Consider the following 23,811-nt stretch of genomic DNA (forward strand, 5'->3'; position numbering starts at 1 on the left):
TAACCACAAATTGGGGACCCGGCACTCAGTTTTTAAAAATGAGTGGGTCCCCAGGGACGCGCACTGCTGCAGCCAGTGAATAGGTGTCAGAGCCTCAGTCAGCAGCCACCATCATCCTGTGTAAGCCATGTGCTGTATTCTGCAGCATGGCTAAGCAGGACACCCCACAGCCTCAGACACCGGAGAGGAGCCCGTGGCTCTGTTCTGTGGGCAGCCGCTATTGCTGCCTGGACATGGGGTAAGAACACCAGTACTGCCCACCACATTGGCCGATACTCCCACACACTGTGTGCTAATCTCTGGAACCACCGGCCGCGGGTGCCGGACGGGGTCCCGACAGCCGGGATCTCCACAGTCGGGATCCTGACAGGCATTCACCCAACGTCGGGATCTCGACTATCAAAACACCGACAGCCGGGTTCCCGACGGCCGTCGGCTATTTTCCCTCATTGGGGTCCACGACCCCCATAGAGGGAGAATAGAATAGGTGGCTCGCATAGTGAGCCACTTTGCCCGTAGCGTGGCGAGTGCAGCGAGCCCGCAAGGGGCTTAGTTGTGCTCACCATTCTGTCTGGGTCCTGCCAGTTGGGATCCTGACTGTCGGACCCCTATACCACACCCGCCGGCCGCTGCTTCTCAGCCACTGCTCCACAGCGCTGGCCGCTTCTCTCTGGTGCCGCTGCTCCCCCAGTCACTGCTCCACAGTGCCAGCTGCTGCTCCCTCGCATCAGACGATGCTCCATATGCGCTGCCACTGCTTCCCGGTCCCAGCCATTGTACCCCACTGCTACACGGTGCTGGCCGCTGATGCTTACAGGAGAGCATCTTAACCTCTTGCCCTGTCACCTCACCCTCTCGCCCCCTCACTCCCTGTCATGTCACCTCTCTTTCCCCCATCACATCACCCCCTGTCACCTTACCTGCTCTCACCTCACCCCCTTGTGCCACCTGTTCTCGCCACCCGTCACCTCACCCCCTTGTGCCACCCGTCACCTCACCCGCTCTCACCACCCGTCACCTGTATGTGCATACCCCCTGGTGCCTGGCTCAGCACATTTCCTTTAGGAGCCTTGTCCCTGCGTGCTGGAGATAATACATTACAATTCAATCCTGATCAGTATTATTCCACCTAGATCACAAGATGGGATCCTTCATAAATGGGCCTCTATAAATCTCAAATGTTTATATGTTTTAAATCTCTCATGCTGAATCTTCCATTATGAATCTCTGGCATAAATCTGTCTTTGTGTAGGGCCCTTTAGTCTGTGGCTTCCTCAATTCCTCTCCTCACATCATGTGACCTTGTCACTGTCCTATGCAGTACTGTCCTCACTGACACATCACTCATCTCCTGATATACTCTGTGCTGCTGGGGGACACAGCTCTTACCACTATATAACTCTCAGGCTTTAGCTTAATGCTGCTGCCTCCATTCCCCTGCTCACATTCTTTCACTTTCTCTGTTACATGCAGCCCTGTCCTCACTGACACATCACTCATTTCCTGATATACTCTGTGCTGCTGGGGGACACAGCTCCTCCCACTACATATCTCTGCTGCCTCCATTCCCCTCCTCACATCATGTCACCAACACTGTCACATGCAGACCTGTCCTCACTGACACATCACTCATCTCCAGATAGAGGACCTTATTCTGGCCTATTCGCAAGGCTGTGTGTCTTTGCACGGGGCTGATATTTGAGCATGCGCATTTCTGTGCATGCGCTGGGTGCGTGCGTTCGCGGGAAACGGAGGGTGGGGGCTCTAGGTATCGGCCCATTACTAAATGGAAACGCCCAGTGTTTTATGGGCGTTCCCATGAAAACGCTGGACCTTATCAAGGTAATGGGCCGATGACGCGGGGGACGGGCAGCTGACATCACCCGCACACTTCCCTCCAAATGTGCACGCAGAGCTAAGGTTGCTGTGAGCATCCTTAGCTCTGCGTGCAAGTTCCACATTATTCAGTGGTCGGCGACCATTGAATGATGTACATGTTCCCCGGCAGGCTGCGAATGGATGTTTATGTAAAACATCCATTCACAGCCACTGCGAACGGACGTGCATTGTGAATGGTTGGCTGACGTACCACCAATTCGCAAGATGTGATCTGGTTCACTCGCAAGGGTACGAGTTTGCATCCAAGCGAATGAACCAGAATAAGGTCCAATGACCGGATACATATTCCACTTGGTCTTATACCCTATGTGCACTTTCCTGGTATACTGTATGTAGGGTTTATAGAGAGTTTGCATCGTTTCACCTATGTTCTGATGGACGACCAGTGAGTCATGTCACCCGGTAAGGTGTTCGTCTAGATAACAGCCAACAGCAGCGACTTCCGTATGGAGGTGGCAGGTTACATAAATCACTCTCTAGCCGCAGATTACCATCTGCTTACCTCTGCGGAGAGGAGAGGAAGTAGCTGTCTACCTTAGTTTTTAGTTGTCTCCTTACCAAGATCTGGGCGCTGTACAGCAAATACGATACAGCTCAGGAGTTCTTTCCCTGTGTGCAAACTCAAATATTTATCCTTTGGGATGCATTAGAAGGTATACTGTCGACATGGCACGGTCGTGCATTGGGTCTACCGCTGAATGTCGACATGGCTTAGGTAGACACATGAAATAGGTCGACATGGCTAAGTCGAAAGGGTTGGAAGGTCGACACAAGCATTAGGTTAACAATGGCAACATTGACAGTCAAAATGTCAACACGTTTTCATGTTTTTTTTAGCCGGCATATGCCGACGGGCGGTACTTCGTGCCCTGCCATTCACTAGAGCAGGCATATCCAACCTGCGGCCCTCCAGCTGTTGTGAAACTACACATCCCAGCATGCCTTGCCATAGTTTTAGAATTCCCTAATATCAAAACTGTGGCAAGGCATTCTGGTATGTGTAGTTTCACAACAGCTGGAAGGCTGCAGGTTGGACATGCCTGCTCTAGAGCGTGGCGGGAGAATAGAATAGTGTGCCCAAACCATGGCAAGTGCAGCAGTACACTTTGACGGAGTCCATAAGCAAAATGATTACTTCAATGATGTTTTGTGAAGGTTGTTTGGAGACTTACAGCAGCCCTATGGTGGGTGCAGAAGATCTATCCTAAGCAGACGTCCCAGCTCTGGCCTGACTGTGAATGAGCGCTGATGTCAGCTGACACGCCCGCTAGTACTGCTGAATAAGATTATGGAAATGGTCCATGCATTATAATTGAACAGAGAAACCATTACCACTTTATATATAAACGACTGTTCTCATAGATCGCTCATGCTGATTTATGTGTCTGTCTCTTTCAAAGCACTTACTACGTCAGGGTCGGACGGCGGTGCAGGTGTCTCATGAACTGGAAGTAATCACAACGGAGTACGAGCAAGAGACGATGGTCATGAGCGGAGATGTCTCAAAGCAAGGAGTGGTCAAACCCATTGGAGTTCACACCGTTATCAAAGGCAGGCTCCACCTGCGTATGGCCAATGTTGGTAAGGAGTCATCTTTAACAAAACAATCACCGATGGTCTGTATTTACTTCTGTGTTTGCAGTAATACATATACTGTATGTGGATCATTGTGAATGCAATCTTTATGGTGATTTGGGGTTTTTCAGAAATCAATCCGTTTTCTACTGTTACTTTTTATTTCTTAAGACTCATATGCATGGGGTTGCTGTGTATGAGCCTTGTGCAGGGCCAGATTAAGGTCTTTGGGGGCCCTGGACAACAAAAGGGGTCCCTGCGACGGATGTGAAGTCACCGGCAAGGTCCCTGCGGTGGATGGGCAGTCAGCAGTCAGCAACTAGTAGTGCTACTAGTTCCCATCTGCCGCAGGGACTATGACGCTGACTTCCCGTCCGCCGCAGGGACTCCGACGCTGACTTCCCGTCCACCGCAGTGACCCGGCCGGTGACTTCATATCCGCCACAGGGACCCCCTTCCCGCCCGCGCTGACCGACCCCGCTACCTGCCACCTACCAATGCCGCAGCAGTGGGGTGGCCCCTATCGCCCTGTGGATAATCCGCCACTGGACTTGTGTGCAGAACGATCTAGGCTAGTCGGATCGCTCAGCACACAGAGCTTGCTAGATCACACGTAGCGATGTGTGTATGGGCGAATCAGGGTTCTCTGATTAGAACACTGCCGACATGTAGTCAACATCTGAGCCGGCGATGTAGATGTGCGGGATTGCGCATCCCCAGCGCTATGGCATATACACACTGAGCAATCAGTGCTTAATGTCTATGCGATCTAGACAGATCAATTAGAAATAGGGCTATGTGTATGCCCCCTAACAGTTGTTATTATTATCATTATGGTTACTATTATTATATATTGATATTTTTTATTCCTACTTAGCCAGAGAATCTATTTGTTTTGTTTGTAATTGTGAATTGTAATAACATTTTGATATACGTTAAGCAATACTGGGATATCCTTTTCACCCCTGTGCCGCTTCGACCGAAAAAAACACCCAGATATCGTGATTAATGACGAATGGTCATCAGCGCAGTGTCAATTAGTGTCCGTTTTTATTGACCAAAAACAGACCCATAATCAGGGTGAAAACACATGGGATCCAGTATAAGTCCCTGTTCCCAGGTGTTATCGCAGGTTCAGGAAATCGCTTATCAAGGGTAAAACTACACATGAAGCATAATTCCCAATAACTGCTTATAGCATAGCCCCGGCCAAAGCTTTTAGCTGCAATAAATCACCACCTCCAATAGTAGATACCCCTAAGACTTGCTGCCTTTTTCTGCATAACTGCAAATTGTGTGGGCTACCGTGTTTTGCTGTCCTGAAAAAATGCGCTGTGAAACCAGTCTGCACCTTTATTTTTAGATCCTCCATAAAATGCTCAGAGTCAGTGGCGTAGCTACTATGTGGCAGACCCCGCAACAGCTTGGTGGTGTGGCGCCAGTGGGGTCTGTGCTGGGTCCCGCTCAGCTGACAGTCAGTTTCAGTGACACTGACAGAAGTACAAAACAGTGACAGTCTAATGCCCGGCCGCGACAATGGTGTGCAGGCATGAAGTTGCGCTGCAGCTGGCCTGGGCATTGCCTGTCCATCATTGACTCTGTGAAGCTGTACATAGAGCCTATTGGCTACTGTGTACAGTATAGGCGGGCAGGGACACGTTGGGGTGGAGCACCACTGACCTGCGCAGCACTTGTCTCTCTGGCTGTGCCCTCCCGGTTCTCCAATCTCCGTAATGCACTTGATGTCACACGCTGGAGCAGTGGTCAGGGAACTCGGTCCTCATTACCCCACACAGTGCATGCTTTGCTGGTAAACCAGCAGGTGCACAGGTGTATTAATTACTCAAAGACACATTTTATAAGGTCCGCAGGTGGAGTAAATTATTTCACTTGTGATTTTGTGAGACCTGCAAAACATGCACTGCGTGGGGTAATGAGGACCGAGTTCCCTGACCACTGCGCTGAAGAGAGGAGCCTGGGAAGCCAGCAGAGTCGTCTCCTCTAAACAGTTAGTGCCAGTCCTCTATTTCCTTCCTTTCACTGCAGTCCTATTACCTCTCCCCCTTGTGTCCTCTTCTTTCCCTTCCACAGCAGCAATGCCCTCTCAGATTCAACCTCCCCATTCACGCCCCCTCTCCATTTGCAAGATCCGTGACTCCCCTTCACCCAAAGGCTACCCTCTCCTGCCTTCTCTCCCATCACAGATCCAAGACCCCCCCCCCCATTTGTGGCATCCGCAACCCCGCCTCCCCCACACAGGCTCCTGTTTATTATCTCCCCTCCCTCACACAAGCTACCCTGCCCCATTCACGGCTGGCGGGAGCAAAATTTCTAGTTACGCCACTGCTCAGAGTGGCATTTGTAACATTGTTGACTCAGAGTCCAGACTATTAAATATCCCTGTGCCGCTTCCTGCATTCATTTTAAATTTTCTGATTCTGTCCTAAAAAACTGCTTGCTACCGTGGACGGAATGCTCCAAATAATAAATGCTGTAAAAACCCAATTTTCAGGGTTTTTACCGCATTTTCATATGCAGCAAAGCCCCGCCGCCTGGGCATCGCTGCGGGGGGTTACTGCAGTTCTAGATGGCGTAACCCCATGGAAACCTATGGGCTTCCCTTTGCATCCCCTGTTGCCCCAAGCATTCCCCACCGTCCGTACCGCATATGCGATTATTAACAATGCGAGTGCCGGCGATGTGCGGCGGGGGTTATTAGAGAATCCCCATTATGTCATGAAATTAATTCTGAGTGAATTGGACTGTCCATTATGTGTGTCATTTTACACCTGCTTCAGCTTACCTGCAACGTGGTTGCCCCCAACTTTGGAATCAGAACCCTGCCGGGCGGCGAAATCCTGCAGGGCCAAAAGCCGTGCCGCACACAGTACTTGTTAATGGACACTATTGTGTCCATTTACACGGGGCGGCCACGGCCCGGCCGTCCGGTTGCAGCCGGATCCCACCACTGGAAGGGACGGCTGCCGGGCTGTGGCCATCTCCTCCATTCTAAACTGCTGTGTGCTGCACAGCTTCCTGGCCGTACGGGTTTTTGCCACCCGGCAGGAACCGGAGTGTGTGAAATAGCCCTTAGCTAGTTCACATACTGTATACGCAGATTGTTTTATATATTTATTTGTTTGTTTTATTGATTTTAAAGCATTTAAAACATTTGGCTAATAAAAAGCTAATGTTTTTAAATAATTAAGATTTTTTATTTTTTATTCAGCTTCTGTTCATGGTTTGCATGGGGAACCATACCGCTGCCAGTGCTTGTGACGCTAACCCATTACCCGGGCAACATCCACTTATTCCCTTTAATGTATAAAATCAAGTGTGAAATGTTATCTATATTTAAATGCCAGAACATAGATTAGAACGGATTTCGGTAGTCATCTATGCCCTATTTCCAGACATTTTACAATGATTGTAATAATGTTATTTTTTTGCTCCAGAATATGTTCTCCTTTTTATAATGTGCCTGTGTGCACCATCTGGTGTCCAACTACAAGTCTCAGCATGCCACCTTCTATTTGTCTGGCAGAGCGTGCTAGGACGTAGTTCCAGATCAGCTGGAGGACCGCAGCTTGCCTACTGATGTACTCTGCACATTGTGTATCTGGGTCATTGCTTCCATTAATCGCTCCTCGTTTGACTTTCCATCAGGGTATAAATGGCGTTTTCACTAGTAAAAAAAAAAATCATAAATATATTTAATATACATTTAAGCAAAGCAGATTTACCAGCTAGTTGCTGTTTGTGAAAATGGTTCTCTAAGGAACCGTAAGTGAAGATGGACAATAAACCCTGTGGGCGACATTTAGAAAGACTTTAAAAGCAAAATGTTTCCGTGTGAAACTGTTCACATCTGTTATCGTCAATAAATAAAGTTATAACCTAAATGCCAGCCCCACCTTTCTTATAACCAGACTTTCATTGTGCACTAGTTAAAAAGCCCATCAAAATGAAGTGTACTTTCACTTTGAGCTGTGACAGTTTTTACTTTCACTTTGAGCTTTACAAAGGAGTATTTTGATCTGTCGAGTGGCCTCTACTGGTGAGTTGTGGTACTTCACTTCAATGTAGCTGCTCCTAGTGATAGAATCGCCAACCGCTGCCTTGCAGCAGCCAACGGAGGGGGTGCACATGAGACGCGCGCGCCCCATTCCGTCTGAGACGCCCACTGCCGGCCCCCCGCACTTCCCCGTAGGCCCCACTCCCTGCTCGCCTCCCTGAAGCGGAGACAGGCAGAGAAGCCGCTCCCCACCACCTTGCTGATGTGAAGGCGGAAGCGTGTGAGACTCTCGCGTGTCCCCGTCAGATGGAGCTCTTGTCCTCCAGCCTGCACCGGCTCAGGACATCTGGCTATCCTGCAGGCTGGCTGACAGGTGCTCCATCTGTATATATAGTTGTGTATGTGTGCGCATGATCGTATGCAGGTCGGAAGAGCGATCACATATGCTTTAAAGAACTACACATCCCAGCATGCCTTTCATCAGTTTCAGCATGGCCACATAGCAAAACTCATGCAAAGCATCCTGGGATGTGTAGTTCATCAACATCTGGAGGGCCGCAATTGCCCAGCCCTGCTTTAAAGGCACATACGATCTACTTACAACTGCAAGCAAAGCCGATGGATTATACATGCAGCACATATGATCAGTGGAACGACCTCTTGACCTGCGGAATGACACACCGTACTGATATACCTCACAATGTGCACACAATCAATCCCACCTTAAGCAGGGTAGACCGTGTCTGTAATGGCGACGCACGGGACCACACACCACCATCACTATAGGGTGCGCCGCAGCATTAATTTCCTTCGATTTGCCGCTTTTTTGAAGACCTACGAATTGCGGGATTTGGAGTACTGGGGGCGGGGACGTCTAGATCAGGCCCCGCCCCCAAAGTGCTGCTGACAGTCTCCTCTCCGGGCTTCTCATGGAGAGGAAACTTTCAAAGTAGGGAACCCTGTCTTGTACTTACTTACTGTAATTGCACCTTAAAAAAAACAATCTGCATTTTCCCACATCACGCACAGCTGCCAAACTTGACTGGCATTACATCCCGCCTTATACTGTAATTAGTGGTAACTTACAATGAGAAAATTAGCTCATTAGCTTACTAAAGCTTCTAAAAATTAAAAGAGGTGATGTTGCCCATAGTAACCAACAGGGGCGGGCTGGGGGGCAGGGTGCCACATGCCCCCCGGGCCGGTATATACTGGCTGGGGCTCGGCCGGCTGTGTGCATCTTGCACACCCCTGCTGCCGCAGCCGCCGCCACCTCCGAGTCCAGCCGCGCAGAGAGCAAAGTAAGGTGACGGCCCCTCCAAAAATGGCCGCCGCCTTGGAGACAGACACTAGAGCAATACCTCTAGTGTCTGCCAGTGCAGTCAGCATCGGGTGTGAGCAGCAGGATGTGTCACACGCCTCTGACAGGTGAGTGTTAGCTCTGCGGCCAGGGTGGTGGTTTCCGGCTTTAATGTCCTCTCCCTGCAGTGGGCCAGTCATTTTTTTGTTTTGTTTTTTAATATACTTTTTATTGGAAGGTTTCACATATATACACAACATGTAAAAGTACACATACTCCTTGCAAGTAAAGCTAAGAGAGGTAACAGTGGGGTTTTCCATCGTGAGTTTTCCCCACTTTTTTTTCCCTTGTAGTCACATGGGTTAATAGAAATTTCACAGTTGTCTATCCTTGGATCTAACCAATATATCTACATGGATATAATCCATAATCCATGGTACTCTTATACAGGGGTCAGACAAAACTAACTCTAAATATACTATACAAGACATACACAATAGGAAAAAAATATATATATATATATATATATATATATATATATATATATATATATTATAGGAGAAATACTTAAATAAATAAATAAACCAAAAGAGAAAAATGAAAGAAAGGGGAAATAGGGGTAGGAGGTTGTAATGGCATATTTCCTTTGACAGATGAAATTTGTCATTTCTCACATATGAGTGCCTATTATTACTACATTTCAATATATTTCAATACATATATCGTTGGGTCTATTTTTCCGATATTCTGATGTTCTATAGTAGGACGTTATGTGTACTCCTTTCCTTCAGCAGGATAATTTGACAATTTTTCACCTGTAAAGGTCTATTTTTATTGCATTTCAGTAGAGTTTGATCTTTTTTCTAATATTCTAATATACAGTACCATTGTGTTTCTTTGAATGGAGCTAGAATTTGATGTTGTATTTGACTATCTAAGGTTTGATGTAAGTTCCCCAGGTCTTATAAAATCTTCTCCCCCACACTTCTATATCTGCTAATGCATTGTATTTTTCCAGGTATAAAGTCGTCATTAACATATCTCTTACAGTTTCCGACCTTGGAGTGGTTTTAATCGTCCAGTTCTTTAATATAATTTTTTTCGCTATCGACACTATTATTATTAGTATTGGTTCCAATCTCTTAATGTTTTGGTTTAGGGACCATTCTGAAAAGTCTGCCCATATTAGTGCTTTGTGATCAAGTTTTATGTGAATTTTAAATGTGGAGTTAATAAAATTTACTATTTTATACCAGTATCGTTTGATTTTGCCACAATCCCATAAGTTGTGTTTTAGAAGTGCATTAGGTGACTTACATTTAGGGCAAATTCCTTTTTCATCTGCTATCATGTGCTTTCGTTGACCAGTGGGCCAGTCTAAATATTTTTTGTTTTGTTCTCTTGCAAATACCAAAGGCTGCATTGTTTAATATTTTAATGTATGTATCGCTTTTATTTGTCTTTGGTCTATTAAATTTAAAATATTTAATTTGCTGCATTAGTTTTGCAGAAATAAATGTGGGTATTCTTATGTCTGAGAGATATAACAATATCAGCAATATACCTCTGACAGTGAGCATGTAGGTAAGCAGCAGTTATGTGGTATAATATGTAATAGGCATTATTATGTTTAATGGGCATTACGGAGTTGGCTTTATGTGTAATGGGCATTACGGTGTGTGGCATTATGTTTATTGGGCATTACATTGTTGGCGTTCTGTGTAATGGGCATTACAGTGTGTGGTATTTTGTTTAATTGGCATTACGGTGTGTGGCATTATGGCGTTGGCATTATGTGTAATGGGCATTACGGTGTGTGGTATTATGTTTATTGGGCATTATGTTGTTGGCGTTATGTGTAATGGGCATTACAGTGTGTGGCATTATGTTTAATTAGCATTACGGTGTGTGGAATTATGGCGTTGGCATTATGTGTAATGGACATTACGGTGTGTGATATTATGTTTATTGGGTATTACGTTGTTGGCTTTATGTGTAATGGGCATTACGGTGTGTGGCATTATGTTTATTGGGCATTACGTTGTTGGCGTTATGTGTAATGGGCATTACAGTGTGTGGCATTATGTTTAATTGGCATTACAGTGTGTGGCATTATGGCGTTGGCATTATGTGTAATGGGCATTACAGTGTGTGGTATTATGTTTATTGGGCACAACGTTGTTGGCATTACTATTAATGGGCATTATTGTGTTGGCATTATGTTTAATGGGCATTATGGTGTTGGCATTGTGTATTGGGCATTATGGTGTGTGGCATTATGTTTAAATGACATTACGTTGTGTGGCATTATGTTTAATGGGAATTAAGGTGTTGGCTTTATGTGTAATGGTATTATGGTGTGTGGCATTATGTTTAATGGGAATTAAGGTGTTGGCTTTATGTGTAATGGGCATTATGGTGTGTGGCATTATGTGTAATGGGCATTATGGTGTTGGCATTGTGTAATGGGCATTATGGTATGGCATGTGTAATGGGCATTATGGTCTGGCATTATGTTTGATGGGCATTATGGTGTGTGGCATTTTGTTTAATGGGCATTATGGTATGTGGCATTATGTTTAATGGGCATTACGGTGTGTGGCATTATGTGCAATGGGCATTTAAGTGTAAATTTTTGCAAGGCGCCTTCTGCACGCACTGTCCCCGTTTCTGGTGTATGTTTGTATTGTTTAATCCTTGCTGCATACTAGAGGGGAGAAGGGAGAGGATAGGGTGGTGAAATGATGGCGATGATGGTGGGCCACTTGCTTGTGTTGCCCCCCAGGCTGAAAGTTGCCAGCCAGCCCCTGGTAACCAATCAGATTCTGTTTTTCTAGGTTGCAAAAAAGAAATGATAGATAGATTCTTATTGGTTGCCATGGGCAACATCGCCTCTTTTCCTTTTTAGAAGCCATAGTCAATGTATAGTCAACTCTATGTATAAATATCCAGAACTCCCCCTAATAGATCTTTTTAGAATTTAGCCCTTTATTGTAATTTATAAAAAAATATGTAAAACATTTCCTGTTGTGTTTTTCTGTGCAGCGCTCGTGCTGTTATTTAAAGGATTCCAGAAATGACATCACTATTTTTTTTATTATTATTATTTTTATTCAGGATTGAGCATTAAGTTACAACATTCAGTAAAGTAAATTTGTATTTGTTACAATCAGAAAAAGATAATGTAAGTAGGTCACAATGAAGCATAGGGCGGTATTCAATGAGGCTGATTTGCCAGGTTTTTATGGCGATTTTGTGCTGTAAGGCGAATTTCTAACTAAAACGGTGAATCACCCTATTCAATGACCAGATGGCGAATACATTTCAAGGTTTTTTTCGCCACGATTCACAGAGTAGCAATCGCTATCTTTTTATGGTGAAGTGGAAGGTGAACTTTTAAAATAAAGTGTTTTGTTTTTTACAATTGGTGTAAAAAAATCAGGAATTTTATTCTGAGGAGGGGCATGCTATTTTTATTCATGTGCTGTAAGCACATGAATATATATTTAATTTAAAAAAATATATATATTTTTTTTTTACACAGACCAGCCAGCAGGGGGCCGGAGCCGAGCCGCTCATTAGATATTCATATATTCACTTCAACCGATCATTACATATTCATGATCGGGTGTAGTGAATATGCCCGGTCCCCTGCTGACACCCCCGGGGGGGCAGCCTGTGCTGCCTGGCTCCCGGGGAGCCCACCTCCCCCCCACATACGTTCTGGGGCAGGCAGGGAGACTTCCATCTCCCTGCCTGCCACGTCCTCAGGCTACCTGCGGCGTTCGCCGCAGGAGCTCAAATTCACCGGTCAGGGGCAGCGAGCCCCTGACTCGTTGAATACCGGAGCCGGCGAGGCTCCGCAACGCGGCGACCAGTGGCGAATGTGCAGCGAATCCTAAACAGGATTCGCTGCACGTCGCCGGTATTCACATTGAATAACGCCCATAGTGTGATTTTTCGTTCTGTTCCTTGTACACAGACAATATTGACATGAATGAATGACTGTTGACCTGTTGGAAGATCTATAGGAGCGTCTCCTAAAAGAATTCTAGTTTCATACCATTGTGTAGATCTGAAACATCTATCGATCTGTATTTTAATATCAGTTGACAAGGAATCAATAAAACCCTCCCATATTTGAAAGAATTTATGACATCACTATTTAAGGAACTTTAAAGGGTGTTTCCAACCTCAGGTAGTTAATATAAATACCCTATTGGAACTTTTACTGAACGCATTGATTATCTTTCTATGGCCTTCTGTGCTGTTTAGCCCAAACATTGTTTATATCAAGCAGAGTACTAGTTTATATTCTCTCTGCCCTGGGATGTGACACAATGCAGCATTTTACTACTGTATCCAAAGCAAGGAGCTTAGCAGAGATTTGCAATGTCCCGGGGCAGCAAAACTACATCATAAATAAGCACAGAAGAAAAAGAACCATAAATCAATGTATTGAATCATATGTCTTATACTATTAAATTAAAGTTATCGATTGTGGCAAAGAAAAACCTCAATAATATATCATATTTAGATTGATATTCCTTATTTTTCTAGATATTTACATTAGAATCCTTTTGACAGAGCAGGAGCTAAAATGCGGCAAATTGCATCATGTTTGCCCCACCTATCCATATGAACTCACGACTCCTGGTATTATCTCACCATCCTGCCAACTTCACTAGGAAATGGGTGGGGTGTGGGAGGTCTACTTACTCTACCAGATGTGCGGGAGACTACCCCAAAAAAGAGAAGTATCCTGCACTTTCCTGGAGAGTCAGTATGTAAAGTCTCCTGCACTTTCCTGGAGAGTCAGTATGTAAAGTCTCCTGCACTTTCCTGTAGAGTCAGTATGTAAAGTCTCCTGCACTTTCCTGGAGAGTCAGTATGTAAAGTCTCCTGCACTTTCCTGGAGAGTCAGTATGTAAAGTCTCCTGCACCTTCCTGGAGAGTCAGTAAGTATGGTCAGTACAGAATGTCTAATAAAATTAACCCTACCATTTATTTAAAATGCCCTAAGTGGGTGGAGCTGGACATGCCTTGATTGTGGGAGAACACGCCCCTCTGCAGAGCTTTCAGTTTTACACATTGGTTGTTTTTTTTTGGGGGGGGGCAGGGTCAATAGTTGGTACATTGATACACTTTGAGAAATTAGCAGCATTTTATATGGCTTTTCCCTCTTTCCAGGCTTACGACCAACCTGCTTCTGACTTTCCCCCCTAAGCATGTACTTGCCTGCTGTGATGTCATAACAATGAGAGTGATGTCTGCACTATATTTCTATGTTTCTAATCTGGTACAAATGACAGCCCGGCAGGTATGAGACAAAGGGCAGTATTCAATGCTCCCGATTCACCGATTTTTTTTTTTTTTCGGCGAATCGGGCTGTTTTCACTCCTTGCGGTGAATGTTTTTCACTTGAAATATTCAATGTTCACTGTTCGCCGAAAGCATATGAATATATATTTAATTTTAAATGTAGTTTTTTTTTTATACCTCCATTCACCAGCAGGGGGCGGGCATTGAATAAGGTGAGAGGGAGGGCTGGCAGCGAATGCTCCAGCCCACCAGAACCCTGCAAATGTGCAGCAAATCCGAAACAGTATTCGCTGCACATAGCGTAATTTAACATTGAATACTGGCCAAAGCTGGGTTTCTCATATACAGTATCTACCTACAATTCATAGCCAGATTAAGTACCCCGGCACCAGGGGCGGGCTGGGCCGGGGGGCAGGGTGCCATTTGCCCCCCAGGCCGCACTGGCAGGTCTGCGCGGGCCGCGGCCGTTCCGAGTCCGCCTTACCGTTTTTTTTCAGCCGGCGGCCATGTTCCTGTGGTCCTTTACATGATGTGTATGCGGCGCGGCCACAGGAACATGGCCGCCGGCCTCGGCTCCACGGCTCCTCTATTCCCTGGCCGGCGGCAGTGGCAGGCGCTGGGGGGGGACGTCATGACGATGACGCCTCCCACCCACGCGTCTGGAGACTACAGGAAGTCAGGCAGGCAGGCGCAGGCTGCACTCTGCAGGAAGAATCGTGGGGGCCGCAGCAGGAGGCCGCAGACCGCAGGAATCAGGAGGATAGTTGAAATTCCTGGAGTGGAGCCTGCCAGGACAGGAGGGATTTGACATTACACCACAGTAAGTTAATATTAAACACTTTAATCGAAATATCTATTACTTTTATATTATACAGGTGGAGCAGCCTGTGGTGTCATTATTATTGTACAGGGGGAGCAGCCTGTGGTGTCATGGCATTATGCCATGACACCACAGGCTGCTCCCTCTGTATAATAATAATGACACCACAGGCTGCTCCACCTGTATAATATAAAAGTAATGCCATGACACCACAGGCTGCTCCCTCTGTATAATATAATAATAGTAATGCCATGACACAAATTATTATACAGGGGGAGCAGCCTGTGGTGTCATTGCATTATTATTATACAGTGGGAGCAGCCTGTGGTGTCATTGCATTTTTATTCTACAGCGGGAGCAGCCTGTGGTGTCATTGCATTAATTTTATATTATACAGGGGGAGCAATCTGTGGTGTCATAATTGTTATTGTACAGGGGGAGCAGCCTGTGGTGTCATGGCATTATGCCCTGACACCACAGGCTGCCCCCTCTGTATAATAATAACGCCATGACACCACAGGCTGCTCCCCTGTATAATATAAAAGTAATGCCATGACACCACAGGCTGCTCCCTCTGTATAATAATAATGCCATGACAGCACAGGCTGCTCCCCCTGTATAATAATTTGTGTCATGGCTTTAGTATTGTTATATTATACAGCGGGAGCTGCCTGTGGTGTCTTTGCATTATTATTATACAGCGGGAGCAGTCCGTGGTGTCTTTGCATTATTATTATACAGTGGGAGCAGCCTGTGGTGTCATTGCATTTTTATTCTACAGCGGGAGCAGCCTGTGGTGTCATTGCATTAATTTTATATTATACAGGGGGAGCAATCTGTGGTGTCATAATTGTTATTGTACAGGGGGAACAGCCTGTGGTGTCAGGGCATTATGCCCTGACACCACAGGCTGCCCCCTCTGTATAATAATAACGCCATGACACCACAGGCTGCTCCCCTGTATAATATAAAAGTAATGCCATGACACTACAGGCTGCTCCCTCTGTATAATAATAATGCCATGACAGCACAGGCTGCTCCCCCTGTATAATAATTTGTGTCATGGCTTTAGTATTGTTATATTATACAGCGGGAGCTGCCTGTGGTGTCTTTGCATTATTATTATACAGCGGGAGCAGTCCGTGGTGTCTTTGCATTATTATTATACAGTGGGAGCAGCCTGTGGTGTCATTGCATTTTTATTCTACAGCGGGAGCAGCCTGTGGTGTCATTGCATTTTTATTCTACAGCGGGAGCAGCCTGTGGTGTCATTGCATTAATTTTATATTATACAGGGGGAGCAATCTGTGGTGTCATAATTGTTATTGTACAGGGGGAGCAGCCTGTGGTGTCATGGCATTATGCCCTGACACCACAGGCTGCCCCCTCTGTATAATAATAACGCCATGACACCACAGGCTGCTCCCCTGTATAATATAAAAGTAATGCCATGACACCACAGGCTGCTCCCTCTGTATAATAATAATGCCATGACAGCACAGGCTGCTCCCCCTGTATAATAATTTGTGTCATGGCTTTAGTATTGTTATATTATACAGCGGGAGCTGCCTGTGGTGTCTTTGCATTATTATTATACAGCGGGAGCAGTCCGTGGTGTCTTTGCATTATTATTATACAGTGGGAGCAGCCTGTGGTGTCATTGCATTTTTATTCTACAGCGGGAGCAGCCTGTGGTGTCATTGCATTAATTTTATATTATACAGGGGGAGCAATCTGTGGTGTCATAATTGTTATTGTACAGGGGGAGCAGCCTGTGGTGTCATGGCATTATGCCATGACACCACAGGCTGCTCCCTCTGTATAATAATAACGCCATGACACCACAGGCTGCTCCCCTGTATAATATAAAAGTAATGCCATGACACCACAGGCTGCTCCCCCTGTATAATATAACAATACTAATGCATTACACAAATTATTATACAGGGGGAGCAGCCTGTGCTGTCATGGCATTATTATTATACAGAGGGAGCAGCCAGTGGTGTCATGGCATTACTTTTATATTATACAGGGGAGCGGCCTGTGGTGTCCTGTTATATATATATATATATATATATATATATATATATATATATATATATATATATATATATGAGCAGCCCGTGGTGTCCTGTTATTTATTTATGCAGGAGAGCAGCCTGTGGTGTCCTGTTATTTATATATTCTGCAGAGCAGCCTGTGGTGTCCAGATCGTTATTTATGCAGGAGAACAGCATGTGGTGTCCTCTTCTATTTTTTATGCAGGTGAACAGGATGTGGCAGGGGCGGAGTGGGATGCCGGGAAGCCAGGCAAATTTTCATTGTGCCGTGTCCCGCACCCCTCTCAGTGGCCATTCTCCTACAAAGCCAGGCTGATACATACAAAACCTTGGCTGCCACAATCGGAGCTTCTGCACTTGTGCAAAATCTCAGTTAAAAAGTATAGAAGTAGATAGATGTGTGATATTGGGATCACACACAAATTCTCCTCTAAAAGAGAGCGCCACCAAGCTGAGTATAATTAATCAATTTATTTTATTATTATATCATTAATATAATTTCATAAATAAAGAGCATATAACATTTTATAACATTTCATAAACACATTAAAAATTAAAATAAAAACAACAATAATGATAATATAATAAATTTTACTGGAAGTTAAACTCCTGTGTTGAATAGAGTGGAATTGTTCCCCTTTAATAGGGAGAATTATAGTCCCGTGCTGCGGTATTTCATTTAACAGGTGGATGATTATTATTTGTATCCACAAAAATTTATTGTGATCCCTTTTGTAATTATGGCATATGTATATCCACTTTATTAATGGCTTGAAAAGATGTTTGTTGTGGGCATATGCCCTTTTTGCGCAGGATAGCTGGAATAGCCAAAATTGATTATGCCGGACGGCTCAAGCTCACCTGTGCGGCAGCGCCGCTTGATGTTATGCTGCTTGATGTTGTAGGCAGACAGGGAGCGAGCCGTCCGTCTCTGCTTCGGATAGCCAACAAGGTAGTGGACTCGCCAGAGGATCGGGGAGTAAATAGAAGCCGCAGATGGTGCAAGTCAGCCGGGATCTTTTTGTAGCGCCGGAGGATGTGTAGTCGGCACAGGAGTAAAGCTTTTCCAGAGACCCCAGTTAACCTCAGTTAACCTGGAGCCACATGACAATAATGTGCTAGGCCAGGGGGTAGTGTCACTAGTCCCCCTGCATCATATATTTATGTTTTATTATTTTTCTTTGAAAAAGTTATAATAAAGTATTTATAATATAATCAACTTCAGACCTAATCTCTTTTTAATTAATACATTTTTTTAATTAAAAACCTGCATTTAACAATGCGCTACTTATGGGCTACTTATGGGCTACTTATGCGCTACTTATGGGCCAGTGCTCTAGACTTGCCCCCCAGGCCAAAATTTGCCAGCCAGCCCCTGCCCGGCACCCCTTTGCCAGGCAGCCCCCCAACTGGAGTGCACTGACATCACTAGCTATCCCTCTTATGCAGCAGCAGGACCAGGCCGTCAGAATTCAAGCAGAAGTGCATGTAGAGACCAGTATCAGGTTTCATGAGTTGGAACTGGAATGGGACATGTTGGGAGATATGCATAATTGAATATAACCCACCGCCACCATTAAGACATGGGAACACCCTTGTCTTAATTGCCCTGGTGACCGCCAAGATCTGACCCTGCTGCAATTCCATTTCCATGTACATTTCTTATACCATTAATTGCAGGAAGATTGAAGTATTCCAGACAATGCCCTGTCATTTCCAAGTGCTGTCTATGCACTTTCTACATAAAATCACGCTAATTTAGTTTGTCATTTCATCAGTACATGCAGTATGTTCGGATTTTATGTATCTCATAGATCTTTTACTGTTTTTATTTTATTTTACTTATTGAGCTATTTTGGCCTTTATCTGTATTAGTGTTTGTGATGATTGAAAAGAGAAAGTACAATTTATTTGGCTGTCACTTCTAATGGAATCAATTTTTATTTAAATTCCATTAATTGGACAGTACCATAGGTCTGATTCATAAATGCATGCACAACATACAGCAGCTGCATCTTTGGGTACAGCTGCTGTGCGGACATGCGGTAATGCAGCAGAAGGCATCTTGTGCAAATAGACGCCTCGGGTGACATTCTATGCTCTGCGCTAAATGCGCATGTTTAATTCGCACACTATATCGCCGCAAATCGCCTATTTTCAAATCGCATTTTTCAGCCTAAATTTAATGTGATGCGCATTGGAGGCTGAAAAGTGCGAATAGGGGCGATTTGCGGCGATGTGGTGCGCTGTTTTTAGTCCTGAAAATGTGCGATTTTCATGTGTGAAAATCGCACATTTGCAGGACAGCGCAAGGTGTAAAAAAAAGAACCGATGGGCATTATGGTCTGGCATTATGTTTGATGGGCATTATGGTGTGTGGCATTTTGTTTAATGGGCATTATGGTATGTGGCATTATGTTTAATGGGCATTACGGTGTGTGGCATTATGTGCAATGGGCATTTAAGTGTAAATTTTTGCAAGGCGCCTTCTGCACGCACTGTCCCCGTTTCTGGTGTATGTTTGTATAGTTTAATCCTTGCTGCATACTAGAGGGGAGAAGGGAGAGGATAGGGTGGTGAAATGATGGCGATGATGGTGGGCCACTTGCTTGTGTTGCCCCCCAGGCTGAAAGTTGCCAGCCAGCCCCTGGTAACCAATCAGATTCTGTTTTTCTAGGTTGCAAAAAAGAAATGATAGATAGATTCTTATTGGTTGCCATGGGCAACATCGCCTCTTTTCCTTTTTAGAAGCCATAGTCAATGTATAGTCAACTCTATGTATAAATATCCAGAACTCCCCCTAATAGATCTTTTTAGAATTTAGCCCTTTATTGTAATTTATAAAAAAATATGTAAAACATTTCCTGTTGTGTTTTTCTGTGCAGCGCTCGTGCTGTTATTTAAAGGATTCCAGAAATGACATCACTATTTTTTTTATTATTATTATTTTTATTCAGGATTGAGCATTAAGTTACAACATTCAGTAAAGTAAATTTGTATTTGTTACAATCAGAAAAAGATAATGTAAGTAGGTCACAATGAAGCATAGGGCGGTATTCAATGAGGCTGATTTGCCAGGTTTTTATGGCGATTTTGTGCTGTAAGGCGAATTTCTAACTAAAATGGTGAATCACCCTATTCAATGACCAGATGGCGAATACATTTCAAGGTTTTTTTCGCCACGATTCACCGAGTAGCAATCGCTATCTTTTTATGGTGAAGTGGAAGGTGAACTTTTAAAATAAAGTGTTTTGTTTTTTACAATTGGTGTAAAAAAATCAGGAATTTTATTCTGAGGAGGGGCATGCTATTTTTATTCATGTGCTGTAAGCACATGAATATATATTTAATTTAAAAAAATATATATATATTTTTTTTACACAGACCAGCCAGCAGGGGGCCGGAGCCGAGCCGCTCATTAGATATTCATATATTCACTTCAACCGATCATTACATATTCATGATCGGGTGTAGTGAATATGCCCGGTCCCCTGCTGACACCCCCGGGGGGGCAGCCTGTGCTGCCTGGCTCCCGGGGAGCCCACCTCCCCCCCACATACGTTCTGGGGCAGGCAGGGAGACTTCCATCTCCCTGCCTGCCACGTCCTCAGGCTACCTGCGGCGTTCGCCGCAGGAGCTCAAATTCACCGGTCAGGGGCAGCGAGCCCCTGACTCGTTGAATACCGGAGCCGGCGAGGCTCCGCAACGCGGCGACCAGTGGCGAATGTGCAGCGAATCCTAAACAGGATTCGCTGCACGTCGCCGGTATTCACATTGAATAACGCCCATAGTGTGATTTTTCGTTCTGTTGTACACAGACAATATTGACATGAATGAATGCAGTCTAGAGGTCTTCCTGGTCTCAAGATGACTGTTGACCTGTTGGAAGATCTATAGGAGCGTCTCCTAAAAGAATTCTAGTTTCATACCATTGTGTAGATCTGAAACATCTATCGATCTGTATTTTAATATCAGTTGACAAGGAATCAATAAAACCCTCCCATATTTGAAAGAATTTATGACATCACTATTTAAGGAACTTTAACCCCTTCCTGACAGAGCCAGTTTTTGCGTTCCTGACAGAGCCCTTTTTTTCAAATCTGACATGTCTCACTTAAGTGGGGATAACTTTTTTTTGCTTTTACTTATCCCAGTGATTTTGAGATTGTTTTTTCGTGACACATTGTACTTCAAATTAGTGGTAAATTTGGGTCGATACAGTCTGTGTTTTTTTGTGAAAAATACCAAAATATCGTGAAAAAATGGAAAATTTAGCGATTTGCAAAATGTTAAATTTTCTGCTTGTGAGACAAATAATCTTACCACTCAAAATAGTGAATAACTAACATAGACCATATGTCTACTTTATGTTGACATCATTATTTCAACTTCCTTTTAATTTTTTGGGACACTAGGAGGCTTACAATATGAATAGCAAATTCTCAAATTTTCAAGAAAATTTCAAACACTGATTTTTTTAGGGACCAGTTCAGTTCTGATGTGACTTTGAGGGACTTGTATGTGAGACACCCCCATAAATGATGCCATTTCAAAAACTGCACCCCTCACAGTATTCAAAACAGCATTTTGGAAGTTTGTTAACCCTTTAGGTGTTTCACAGGAATTAAAACAAAGTGTAGGTGAAATTTCAAAATTTCTTTTTTTTTGCAGATTTGCAATTTTAATACATTTTTCTAAGGAACACAGTACATTTTACTAGAGAAATGTGACTGAAAATTGATTCCCCCAATTCTTTTGTTTTCATAAATATCCTATATGTGGCCCTAGTGTGCACGGTGACCAAACCACAGGCTTCATAATAGAAGGAGCACCTACTTGATTTTGGAGCCTCCTTTTTATGAGATTATTTTTTAGGCACCATGTAGGTTTCTAGGCACCATAAGATGCTAAAAGTTAGGAACCCCCCCACAAGTGACCCCATTTTGCAAACTACACCCCTCAGGGAATTCATCTAGGGGTATAGTGTACATTTCAAACCCCCAGGGGTTTCACCAATTGTGGTACAACTGGGCAGTGAAAATGAAAAATTATTTTTTTTACACAAAAATACAGTTCTGGCTCCAAATTTGTCATTTTCAGAAGGTATGAAGGAGACAAAGCACCCCAAAATCTGTGCCCCAATTTCTCCCGAGTACGGCAATGCCTCACATGTGACCAAAAAATACCAGTTGGGTGCATGGCAGGACTCAGAAGGGAAGGAGTGATTTTTGGATTTTGCAGCTCAGATTCTGGTGGAATTTTGGTGGGTGCTATGTCGCATTAGCAAGACCCCCAAAGCACCAATACAGTGGAACCCCCCCACAAGTGACCCCATTTTGCAAAGTACACCCCTCAGGGAATTCATCTAGGGGTATAGTGTACATTTCAAACCCCCAGGGGTTTCACCAATTTTGATACAAGTGGGCAGTGAAAATGAAAAATTACATTTTTTTACACAAAAATGCAGTTCTGGCTCAAAATTTTTCATTTTCAGAAGGTATGAAGGAGAAAAAGCACCCCAAAATCTGTGCCCCAATTTCTCCCGAGTACGGCAATGCCTCACATGTGACCAAAAAATACCAGTTGGGTGCATGGCAGGACTCAGAAGGGAAGGAGTGATTTTTGGATTTTGCAGCACAGATTCTGGTGGAATGAATGGTGGGTGCTATGTTGCACCAATACAGTGGAACCCCCCCACAAGTCACCCCATTTTGCAAAGTACACCCCTCAGGGAATTCATCTAGGGGTATAGTGTACATTTCAAACCCCCAGGGGTTTCACCAATTTTGATACAAGTGGGCAGTGAAAATGAAAAATTAAATTTTTTTACACAAAAATGCAGTTCTGGCTCAAAATTTTTCATTTTCAGAAGGTATGAAGGAGAAAAAGCACCCCAAAATATGTGCCCCAATTTCTCCCGAGTACGGAAATGCCTCACATGTGACCAAAAAATACCAGTTGGGTGCATGGCAGGACTCAGAACGGAAGGAGTGATTTTTGGATTTTGCGGCTCAGATTCTGGTGGAATTTTGGTGGGTGCTATGTCGCATTAGCAAGACCCCCCAAGCACCAATACAGTGGAACCCCCCACAAGTCACCCCATTTTGAAAACTACACCCCTCAGGGAATTCATCTAGGGGTATAGTGTACATTTCAAACCCCCAGGGGTTTCACCAATTTTGATACAAGTGGGCAGTGAAAATGAAAAATTACATTTTTTACACAAAAATGCAGTTCTGGCTCGAAATTTTTCATTTTCAGAAGGTATGAAGGAGAAAAAGCACCCCAAAATCTGTGCCCCAATTTCTCCCGAGTACGGCAATGCCTCACATGTGACCAAAAAATACCAGTTGGGTGCATGGCAGGACTCAGAACGGAAGGAGTGATTTTTGGATTTTGCAGCTCAGATTCTGGTGGAATTTTGGTGGGTGCTATGTCGCATTAGCAAGACCCCCCAAGCACCAATACAGTGGAACCCCCCCACAAGTCACCCCATTTTGAAAACTACACCCCTCAGGGAATTCATCTAGGGGTATAGTGTACATTTCAAACCCCCAGGGGTTTCACCAATTTTGATACAAGTGGGCAGTGAAAATGAAAAATTAAATTTTTTTACACAAAAATGCAGTTCTGGCTCAAAATTTTTCATTTTCAGAAGGTATGAAGGAGAAAAAGCACCCCAAAATCTGTGCCCCAATTTCTCCCGAGTACGGAAATGCCTCACATGTGACCAAAAAATACCAGTTGGGTGCATGGCAGGACTCAGAACGGAAGGAGTGATTTTTGGATTTTGCAGCACAGATTTTGGTGGAATGAATGG

General features: G+C 44.4%; 1 protein-coding gene across 3 annotated transcripts in view; it reads left to right on the forward strand.

The window, feature by feature from the left end:
• Positions 1-23,811, forward strand: part of NPHP4 (nephrocystin 4) — a 286,074-nt gene that overhangs the window by 191,844 nt on the left and 70,419 nt on the right. For all 3 annotated transcript variants that reach the window (XM_083162998.1, XM_083162997.1, XM_083162999.1), the window contains one exon: positions 3,300-3,480. In XM_083162998.1, coding sequence (XP_083019124.1) covers positions 3,300-3,480 — 181 coding nt within the window. The remainder of the gene's footprint in view (positions 1-3,299; positions 3,481-23,811) is intronic.

The sequence above is a fragment of the Crinia signifera genome, chromosome 19 (assembly GCF_055691185.1).
Source record: "Crinia signifera chromosome 19, ASM5569118v1, whole genome shotgun sequence".
NCBI classification, from domain to species: domain Eukaryota; kingdom Metazoa; phylum Chordata; class Amphibia; order Anura; family Myobatrachidae; genus Crinia; species Crinia signifera.